At 47.7% G+C, this 11,158-nt stretch overlaps 1 protein-coding gene and 1 pseudogene across 4 annotated transcripts in view; both read right to left on the bottom strand.

Annotated features, from left to right (window-relative positions):
• Positions 1 to 7,174: 7,174 nt before the first annotated feature.
• Positions 7,175 to 9,621, bottom strand: Emc7-ps1 (ER membrane protein complex subunit 7, pseudogene 1; annotated as a pseudogene).
• The window catches only part of Stard8 (StAR-related lipid transfer domain containing 8), a 117,017-nt gene continuing 114,412 nt past the window's right edge, over positions 8,554 to 11,158 (bottom strand). For 3 of the 4 annotated variants that reach the window (XM_087599766.1, XM_087599764.1, XM_087599765.1), the window contains exons 13-15: positions 10,691 to 10,908; positions 10,407 to 10,583; positions 8,554 to 10,246 (exon numbers count right to left, since the gene is read on the bottom strand). In XM_087599766.1, the coding sequence (XP_087455892.1) occupies positions 10,129 to 10,246; positions 10,407 to 10,583; positions 10,691 to 10,908 (513 nt within the window). In that variant the 3' untranslated portion in view covers positions 8,554 to 10,128. The remainder of the gene's footprint in view (positions 10,247 to 10,406; positions 10,584 to 10,690; positions 10,909 to 11,158) is intronic. The other variant, NM_001107849.4, reaches the window with a different exon arrangement.

Genomic DNA, 11,158 nt, shown 5'->3' with positions numbered 1-11,158 from the left:
TTGTGCTACCCATTCTGGAGAGTGGTTTTTGTGTGGTTTTCCTTTTTCCATTCCTGAGATGGCTCCCTCTTTCACTGAGCCCTAAAACATGTATTCCTTGTGAACACCCCACTGTCCTGACTTCTATCTCACACTCTGCCATCACCCCTGCTTCTCCTTCTCATAAAGCTGTCACAGACCAGGACATAGCCATTTCCTGTACTTGCTTATACTGCTGCTTTTTTCTTCACTGACCTGGACAATGTGTCCCAGACCATGGACAGCCTGAAACCATCACTTATTCAGATGTCCCCTGGTCCTGGAGGTGATTGGAAGAAGGCCAGCCTCAAGTTGGCTACAACTCTTCCATGACTCCTCAGAAGGGAGAAGTCTGGGAGCCATAGGTTTCTCTCTCAAGCTTCTTCATGCCTTGCTTCACCCCTTCTCACTCAGGTTCATAAATTACTGTCATCTGACAGTGAGAAGATTGCCAGAGATCACTGGAGCCAGTGAAGCCCTGACAGATATCTGCTCTCACAGACTCTGGACTAGAGTTGAGAGATAAGAAGCATACTCTGAGCATGCCTGCTCTTGTCTAATCTTGGAACCCAAACAGAGTGGGGTCTGCTTAAGACTTTGAAGGGAGAAATGGAGATTCCATACTCTAGAGAGGAACTCGAGGAATGCTGAGAGAGCCCACATGCTTGCTGTCTTCTGAGTATGGAGAGAGAGATGTGCAGCTGTCTAGATGTAAGTACTTCTGTTCCCTGAGTAGCTATGTCTTACTCTTTTATAGCCTCTGGGTTGGCCTTGCTGGGCAAAGTAACCACTGAATCCAGTCCAGTACAAAAAAAAATGCTGTAGTATTAATTTCTTTGAACATCAGGATAATTTTATGTACTAATAATCGATACAGAATGATGAATAGAGTGGATAACGACTTTGTATCAATGCAGTTATAAAATGCAATGGTAATATTACTGATGAATGAAAAGGCCCACGAACGTAAAATAATCCAGGGCCTGAGAACTGCTGGACTGGGCATCAGTCCCAAGCCCATTACTCTCTGCCTGTTATTGAGGGGTTGCAGCAACTCCAGGCCACGTTAGGGCCCTTCTGGATGAAAGCTTGAATTCAAGGGACAAGGTGGAAAAGGTCATCTCCAGAAAGCTTGTTTGGGTGGCCTGAGAAGGGCAGCCTCTGTGGAGCAGAGCATGTAACAGCTCCATCCTGACTCTGCTGTCTCTATTTCCTTCAGCCAGCTACCTCCTGGCACCATCATTTAAATGCAGTTCCTTACTGTTCAACATCTCTCATGGACCAGTTTGGTTCACTTGCTCCCACCTCCTCCCACCCCTTCCTCGAGTTCTGGAATCTTGTGTTGGAGGTCAGAGATTTCTCACCCTTTGCACTGTCCTGCCATGAAAGAAAGCAGGCTTGCTGGGGGCCGTGGTATCCTAGTTCTCTGCTGCCATACTTTTAGATACCCATTGGCAAGAGAGGACCAGCACTTCACAAGTGAACTTTGGGGTTGACAGGGCATTCCTAACAGGAAAGATCATGGCAGGGTGCCTGGTATACAGCAGTACGCAGCGAGCATTTATTCATATGCAACAGAAGAGTGGATACCACCCTCACCAACAGTCCCTAGGTTTGGTTCAGCCATGGTTTCTGCTTCCAGACTCCAGCCCCTAGCTCCTGTTCTGTAACAGTTCTCTGCCTCTCCTGAGTCTAAATGCATGAAACCTACCTTAGTCTCCCTGAGCTGCAACAGGGTTCTCTACACCAGACCTTGTGCTGATCACTCCCATATAAGATAGCACTCCACTATGTCTATCCTTAATGCTCATAGACCAAGACAGGGCATGATATTAAAGTAATAAGAGATCAAAGGGGTTGGGGATTTAGCTCAGTGGTAGAGCGCTTGCCTAGGAAGCGCAAGGCCCTGGGTTCAGTCCCCAGCTCCGAAAAAAAGAACCAAAAAAAAAAAAAAAAAAAGAGAGAGAGAGATCAGGGATGAGATAACCAAGGAAGGTTGTCTGAGACTTGAAGTGTGTGGACCCTATGAAGGGGGAAAGGAGGCTGTGTCACACATGGCTGAGACTTTATAACACAAGATCTTACATTGAATGATGCAGCCCAGTAAACAGATTAAACGCATACTTTATGCCAGGATTATACTGGGCAACCTGTTAGGTGCCTGTGCGTTTCATGGAGTCTTGCTGACACCATAAAATTCAGGCACTCTTCTGCCCATTTAGAGATGAGAGAACCAAGCTTCTCGGAAAAATGTGCTTTAGACAAGTTCCACTTGGTTAGGAGTAGCAGAAGTGGAGTTGAAACACATCTCAAAAGTGGCTCCAAATGCCGCTTGTGGGCTTCTTGCTTCACTGCAATCAACATGACCGAAGGCTCAGAGTGGAACACTAACAGCACCTGATTCCAGATGTCCCCAGGCTAATAAGAACAGTGGTTGTCTTAGTTAGGGTTTCCACTGCTGTGAAGAGACACCATGACCAAGGCAACTCTTATTAAGGCAAATATTTAATTGGGTCTGGCTTATAGTTTCACAGGTTCAGTTCATTATCATCATGGCAGAAAGCATGACAGCATCCAGGCAGGTGTAGCACTGGAGAAGGAACTGATAATTCTCCATCTTGTTCCAAAGGTATTCAGAAGACTGTTTCTTCTGTACTGGACAGAGCCTTGAAGCCCACCCCCACAGTGATGTGCGTCCTCCAAAAATGTCACACCTCCTAATAGTGCCACTTCCCATGGGCCAAGCATATTCAAACCATCACAGTGGCCATATGTGCTGTAGTGTTTTCCCCAGCATTGAAAATTAAGTGGTTTCTTAAGACTTGGAAAATAGATGGAACATACAAGGTTTAGTTAGTAAAACAAGCCACGCTGGTCTCAGGAAGTCCCCAAAATTTCAAAATTCGCAGGGCTACCCTGACCAAAGCTCTCTGTGAAGTCTTAGGAGGCTCCAGGGGTATAGCTTCTGGAGCACTGGTGATTGTTGGATGAAATTTTTGAGAACACAGCAGCTTTTGAGTACAAGTCATCCATACTCTTATAAGTAACCCAATAACTTCACGCTGACTAAACTACACAGGGAATTGATTCTTTGGTCTGTCGTGAGTGCTCTATCTGGACTGAGATGTTTGTTCTTCTCAAAAGTCACACATGACATGGTGACTATCTCAAGAACCATCAGTTTGTGGGGGTAGGGGGCAGCAAGGTATAAACAAGATAGATGCCTGGTGAAATATGAAAATAGAGTCATTTGTAGAAACCAAGAGTCAAAGCTTTCTAGAAGCCTCAGTGATGACTTCAAGATGGAGAAAGGTTTGAGTTCAATATGATCAGATGGGTAAACCTTCAGAAGGCCCTAAAATATTGTTACATCTGGACATTGATACCATTATATAATAAGAAACATAGATTGTAAAGTAATAGATGTAAACTGCAAGCCTTGTTTAAATCCTGGCGAAATCTAGTACAAAGGTTAATTTGCTCAGAGCCCCATACATGAAAAATTGTCAAATACAGGGTCTTCTGAACTCAAGTCAGGTCCTACTCCATCTGTGCAGAGGTTGCCTACACCATGGGAAGTGAGGAGATGAAAATGAAAAAGGCAGATACGGTGGGCGGGAAGGGATGCCCTATGGGGACCTGACAGGTCTTTGGTGGTCAGTTGACAGAACATGGAGAAAGTGATGGTTTAGGGGGCAGAAATGCCTGAGACAACTCTGTGCATCAAACAGGTTCAGTGGAAGGGGTGCAGATGTACATGGGCAGAAGAGGGAATCTCTCCCAAATCAAGAAGAAAAGAAGACATAGAATGAGGTGAAGGTCACAGACATGGAGAACAGAGGCTGGGGCAAGGAGAAGCTATGGAAGAAGAGCAAGCAGGACTGGACCCATACCCTTGAGGACTCATCTCAACAGGGACCCTATTGACCTCACAGACCTCTTCCCCTCGCTCCCCTTGATCTCTGGAAAGAGGTGGATCAGTAGGTAAAGAGATACATGGAGAGATGGGCGGATACGTGTATAGGATAGATGGGTGATTAGATGGACAGTCAAGTGTGTGGGTAGGTGGATGGACATGTGGATGATTGAGGGGTTGAGTGGATGGATGGATGCATGGATGATGGATGGATGATGCATGGATATATATATATACATATACATGTATATATATATATATATATATATATGGATAAATCAGTGGAAGCAATATTAGTCTTTGCTACCTGCCTCTCTCATGTCTTGCTGTTTGCAAAGCATTGGTCACTTTCAAACACACTCACTAATTAGATGACTTACTATATTTGTTCCTCATCTAGAATGCATGTTCAGCAAGTACAGGGGTTCTTGCTGACACGGGTCCCTGGCCTATGCCTGGTGTAACAACAGGGGCTATCACATATTAGACACTCAGTAAATATTTTTGGAACAATCACTGCCCCTCCATGACAAAAGGTTTCTTTATTTCAAGGGCTTGGGGAGAACTGAGGGGCCAGGAAGGGAACAAGGTCAGGATCACCCTTGGAAGGGAAACACCTATGAAACCGGAGAACCCTTGAACAGCCTGTGAGGCAGGAGCTTGGGTGGGCTTTACTTGCAGTAGCTTCCTAACCCCATGGCCCCATTCCCTATGGAGTAGCAGTGCCCTCTTGTGGACTATACCGAGGATGGCTCCAGGTTGCAGCTTCCCTGCCACCCAACAGGCCAGTACTCACAGGCTTGCTTGGTCCAGCTTGTTCCTCAGCTTCTGTCCCTAGGGGCAGCTGCAGGCACAGCCCAGAAAGCATGTCCTCCTTTTTGAGGTGGTGGCTTCCCATCAGTGTCTGCGTAGTGCCTGTGACACCCACTTGGACCTCTTCCCATAGTGCATATGCACAGCTGCTTGTTGGGCAGCCAAGCACAGAGCCAGTGCCAGCACCAGTAGTGCTGTGAACTCTGGGCAACACTGAGTGGCTACTGACACCGGGCAGGCCCGTGCCCAAGAGGCACGGGCTGCCCAGCCTGCACTCTAGAGTAAATGCAACTTGGTGGGCTTGCAAGCCTGTGTGCAAACCTGCTCGCATGACTGACTAACCTGTTGTGCTAAACTTACACTTCCTACCTAATTAATTGAACTACTCAATGCTAAGTAGATTTCACATCAGTAACTGGAAGTCTAGATTCCCAGAGAAACCTGAAAGCTGTGGTCATCTCCATCTGGGCATGGGAGGTGGGAAGGGAATAACTTTGTCCCCTCTGTGGCACCCAATGCACTCACCAGCAGCAGCCTGGTCCCTTGCCAGCCTGTGCTCCCCCATGCTACCCACTAGAGTCCTGTAGGGATTTAATTGAAGACTCACACAGTTTTCCTCGAAGGGGATGACCCCCATTAGGAACGTGGCTACCAAGGAAGGCCAGAGCATGGAGGCTCCCTGAACAGTGGGTGAATGAAGGAGTGTTACAGTTTGGGGTAGCACTGAGGTACCAGACCACGTGCCCCTTCCTCCTCTTCTAGCGTCCTTCCCTCCAAGGTTCAGTTCACAACCTAAGCAGTGTAGGAAAGGAGGAGACAGGCAGTGTCATCAAGACAAATCCCCAGCAAAGGACAGAACAGGCTGGTGTTGGGCCCGCAGTTGACTCCTCCAACCTCTGCATGTGCTGGTGTCCTTTCCATGTACAGAGGAGAGACTCGGGGCTCTGAGAGTTAGGTAGGGAAGATGCTAGAGTAAGGCAATAAATTTGAGTAAATGCAACTCCCACTCCCACTTCCTGGACCACAGAGGCAGTGTGTGAGCCTCAGAGGGAGGTCAGCCATCTACTTTGGAGTCTGTTGATTGAGGACATGTGTCATTCACACTAGCCTCCCCGACTCATAGATCTGAGGGCATTGAATGAGACCATGAGAACCAGCAGCCTGGCACCACCAGAGAGCTTACCAGAAATGCAAGGTCTCGGGCTCAGAGCTCCATGGGGTCACAAGCCGTACAGGAGGTGTTGGTGCTTAGGAAATGTGAGGTGTATCTCTCGAGGGTTACACGCAGCACAGAGGTGGGTATGAGGCAGACTGGCTATGCTGCTGTACCCTGCTGGGCTACTTGACCCATGACTACCTATGAAGGAGGCCTCACACCATAGAGGGAGGGGTTCCGATGTGGAACTGCAGCCTGAGCTGCCAGCCTCGCTCTCCACCCTATGCTATCTTGATAAAACTGCCTGGCTCCCCCTACCCTGACAGCCAGCTCAGGGCATCAAAGGCCCCATAGAGAATGCTGGCAGATTGTTGATTTTTCCAGCAGCCTGCGTCATCCTTCTTATCTGTCTTATCGATAGATAAGACACTTGTATCCTGGAAGCCCACCCCTTCTTATGCTCCCTGCTAGTCCAAAGCTACTCTCTCATGTCCTCCAAAGTCAGAGGCTAGGTAGTTTTCTGCCCATTGGGCTCCGTTCCAAAGTCCTGTACCACACTGATGATAAAAAGCCAAAGATAGACACCAGCAAGTAGAAGAGAAGGACAAAGGAAGGTTGTGATAGAGGTGACTTGATGGCGACCCCAGTCTGTTTTGGCTGTGGCTGGTTGTGATTTCTGTTGAAGGATTCCCAGCTGAACACTCTTGGAGTCAGGCATGTGACAGAGCATGATTCATAGGCCCCTACTGGTGCTCTGATGAAGCTCAGCTGTGGCCAGCAGCAGGACTTTTGCACACAGGCTAATAGTACTCCTGGGTGAATGCAGATATTTACAGGATTCCAAAGGCTGCACACTGGTGTGCCATTTAAGAAGCAGTCAGCCAAGGAATAAGCCGCATACTGATTAATCTTATCTGATTCTGTCCCCAAGTGACGTCATAGGTCTGATTGACTTTCCTAAGCATACTCAGTGATTCTTGCAAAAACGACTATACATGCATTGCTCAGAAATCTAAGTGGTATGATTATATTTTCTTTTGACCTGTGCTCTGGGGCTTAGCAGGTTTTGTTTACTTTAGTTTTGCTTTATTTTGTTTTTCTTGGATTGACAGTTCTTTTAATATATACAAGTCAGACTAGTCCTTCATATAATTTACTAGTGTCATTTTTCAGTGACATCAGTATTGACCTCATATAGACAGAGGATTAAAAGGTGTGTTTCCTTGTGTAGCATGTACAAAACATGTGTTCAACAGTTAATATGGATAACAGTTGTATAAGATCAACTTTCAGGATTCTTAGTTTACCACGGTGGCTTCACAGTGTCTTACATCAAGACTTGAATGCCCCACAGTGAGATGGCAGCTGTGGTCCTGACTACCTCTTTTGCTTGCCCCACTTTGCCTGTTTCACTGCTGCTGCTGCTGTTACCACCATTGCTGTTGCAAAACTTGCCAAACTTTTGAAGAGTATTTTCATGAACTCGGAATCAGGCAATTCATGTTGGAATTCACCATATTCATTCGTGATTCTGTCTCCTGTCTCATGTCAGGAACATTTTGGCAGAAGCACAAATTTCAATAATGGAAAAACCATCATCATAACTATCAGGTTTGTCAGATAGTCTGTCCGGTTCTACAACTCTATTCAAATAATGTGAGAAGGGGGACCTGAAGATTTCATTTGGAAAGGACAGGGTAGTCCGACCACTTTTGCTCTTTTGATGTAATTCGCATATCTTGCCCTCATTTTTTTTTCTATTTAAGTGATATCAACTTGGGCAGGATCAAACTTGTAAGCTGGAAAAATAACTTCTACTACATAAGAGCCTGGTGAGAAACCATGAACTACAAAACTCCCATCTATCTTAAGGAAACCAACGTGCTCCTCACCATCTCCCAGCACTAAGTACATGGAGATCCAGCCCCGAAGTCCCACCCCTGAAACATCCACATGCCCCTTAACCTTGCAATGTTCTCCCAGGCCAATCCTACTACCTCATGGGCCCTCGGCAGCAGCCCTGGGGACACCGCTGAGTTTCAGACGTTCCCTGAGAGCAGCAATAGAATGGAAGTCCTCACAGAACGTCCAAAAGCACAGAGTTTTGAATGGTCAGGCCGGTGGCCTAGAGCTTAAAAATTGTACGGCCACAGCAAGCTGGTAAAGGGCTTTCCTTTGGGGAGGTCAAATAGAACCTGGCTTAGACACCCCAAGGCTTTGCACCCAGCCTTCTTTTAAGTGTTGCGTGGGTGGCACAGGACCCCTGAACCCGAGGCCTGCACCCCTACTACTTTTGCTTTGCCTGGGCTGTGTAGGAGTGGAAGGAAAGAGAGCTAAGCCAGGCACACCCTTCCTTCCCGCTGGTATGGACTCCTGAATGAAAGCTGATGCTCAAATCCAGGACCTGAGCCTAGTCATGGAATGGAGATTGAAATTTTTGTCGGAGCCTTGGTGTCTCCAAATTCTGCCTGCCTTCGCAATCACCTTCCCAAGACAAGAGGTCTTTGCTTTTGCCTATGGTGTCACCCCAAGTCCTGACACCATATGTTGGGAGTCAGCAGAAGGTAAGGTAAACACTCACAACCTGTGACCTATGAATGTGAAGCCCCCAGCCCATCGTCTCAGACAAAAAAAACTTACAGAGCCAGTGTGCATCTCCAGTCATGCTTTATTCTGCAGAGGGAAATTCTGTGGCCTGCCCTTCACCTCTCCTTTCTCATTAGAACAGAAGTGTGTTAGTCCAGGCCCTCCAGACCCTGCTCCCATCCAGAGAGTATAATGTACTCAAGAGGGAGTAGCTGTGTGTGCATGCAGATATGTGTGTATATGTATAGGTATATACATATGTATATATATACATATACACATATATATTTTGGCTGTACAGTATTTATAGGTATGGAGAAAACAGGATTAACATTACAATGATAGCTGCAACCCATCGAAATCCAGTTAAATCAGCCAAAGACAAAGAAAGCACCACTTGGCCTCTGAATGGCTGTTTGGTTTCTATCTGAACAAACATAACCAGTAGATGGAATAGATCAGGCTGGTATCAAGCCCAGAATGGCTAAAGGAGGCCCTTCCTTGTGTTTTTCCAGGGTGTCTACTCTAGGAATGGACTGTTCTTTTGGTTTCTCTCTCTCTCTCTCTCTCTCTCTCTCTCTCTCTCTCTCTCTCTCTCTCTCTCTCTCTCTGTTTTGCTTGTTTGTTTGCTTTGTTTTAGGACACTTGGTTTTACTTTTTTAAAAAAGAATTATTTATTTATGATGTATATGAAGACACTGTGTAGCTGTCTACATACACACCAGAAGGGGGCATCAGATCTCATTACAGATGGTTCTGCAGCACTGTGTGGTTGCTGGGAATTGAACTCAGGACCTCTGGAAAAGCAGCTACTCTCAGATCGAAAGAACTGTTCTTATAGATCACCACCATGGGCAAAATGCATGAGGATACATTTGTATATCTTGCTGCCACTGTCAGCTTTGGCCTGGCCTGTGTCATGGGAATAAGCTAACTCATTTGTCTCTATGGCCATGAGTGGCCAAAGGTTGCCAACAACTCTGGGGAGTAATAGAGGAAGTGTGGGTCAAAGTAGGGGAGAATGGTTCATTGGTGTCTTGGGGCTTGCCTCATATCTCAAGGTATCCCAGTTCGTCATGTTACCTACTAAGGGCTCATAGGGCCACTCGGAGGCTTCTTCATAAAGCATCATGTTTACATAAATAAAATGGATTGTGGTGGTTGGTGTTTCCCTGTGCTTACCCCAGCTGGTGTTCCAGACCTGTATTCAGGGTCCATGTTGACCCCAAAGGCAGGATCAGACCCCATATTCAAACTCAAAAGAACCCTAGCACCAAAACTCATGGCCTGGCTTCTTGGTATGACAGAAGAGAGCCCAGGCTGCACAGTGCTCTCCACCTTCTTCCCCTGCTGGGCCTCCAGATGCAGTAGCATCTTCTTGGTCAGGTGGACAGCAACGATCTTCTTGCCACTAACAAGATTCTCTTCGCTTGTGAGGTCAGAAGGTAGTGTGGGGATGAGGGTGGGTGGAGGCAGGACACCTACGCTCTCTTCTCTGGTGTATGTGCAGAGTAGCATTAAAATGCAAGAGGATAGGCAGCTGGGCCACTTAGGCCTGGCTGTGTCCCTAAAGGCGTCTCAGTTCTTATTCCCACTCATTTCTTTGGTGGCAGGTGCCTGGGCAGTGTCAGCCCAAGACTCATAGCTTTGTTTCAGGGCCAGCTGCCTGAAGTGTTGGGAAGGAGTCTCGGATCTTTGCCACTTCCATGGCACACAAGTGCCCAAAGACTTTGTTGTACCAGTCAGGAGAACGGCCCCTGGGGAGGAAGAGGTAGGCAGATATGAGAAATTAGCCTTCCACCCATGAGAGAAAGGAAATATTTCCCACACTGGGTATCACTGAGATAGGGTAGAGGCTCTCATAGGGTAGATGGGCTCAGGGCCAAGGAAGTGAGGCAGGCATCCCAAGCCTGATACCTGAGGTCAGCGCGGCAAATATGAGTGAGGCGAGAGCGGCCCAGGCCACAGGGTTCCATGAGGTACTGGGAAGTGAGCATGAGGGCGCGTACTCCAGACTCTGGCACGGGTTGCTCAGGATCCAGGGACTGAGAGACAAGGAGGCACCCACCACGAGGCAGGTCTGAGCGCCACATCCTGGAACATGAAGAGGTAAGAGCCCATGTTCAGATCCCTGCTGCTCACTCTTGCCCCACCTTTCTGGTCCCCTGAAGCTCACCAGGATGGTAACAGGAATGCCTTACCTGAGCACCACAAAGTCACGGCAAGGATGGGGTGCCATGCTGTCAGTGACATAGTGGTACAGTTCCACACCTGGCATCAGGGCTTCCAGCACCTGGGCCCGCAGTAGGTCCTCATCCCACAGGGCCCGCTCCCGAAGGACACGATGCAGCACCACAGCTGGAGGGGCAGCCACTTCTGTGGATGCCTTCCACATCCGAAGAGGGTGCCCATCTGGTGCCTACAGGCCAAATGGGTAGGGACAGACTATCAACGTGAGACCACGCCAAATTCATGGCAGTCTTCAGACTGCAGGGCCTGGAGCTCCCTTCCTGTGGCTACTGGTCTCCCTTGCTGACAAGACCCAGACCCAGACAAACTGGCAGGCACCCATCCTTCTCTGTCTTTCCTATATGCCTTTCTCAGCCTGCTCTAGAGCACAGAGCAAAGATGAATCCCACACACTCAGATGCCTACAGGGCCTATGGACA

This window comes from Rattus norvegicus, chromosome X, assembly GCF_021556685.1.
Source record: "Rattus norvegicus strain SHRSP/BbbUtx chromosome X, alternate assembly SHRSP_T2T, whole genome shotgun sequence".
NCBI lineage: Eukaryota > Metazoa > Chordata > Mammalia > Rodentia > Muridae > Rattus > Rattus norvegicus.
The sequence above is the reverse complement of the archived record's forward strand: the minus strand, read 5'-3'. Positions and strand labels throughout refer to the sequence as shown.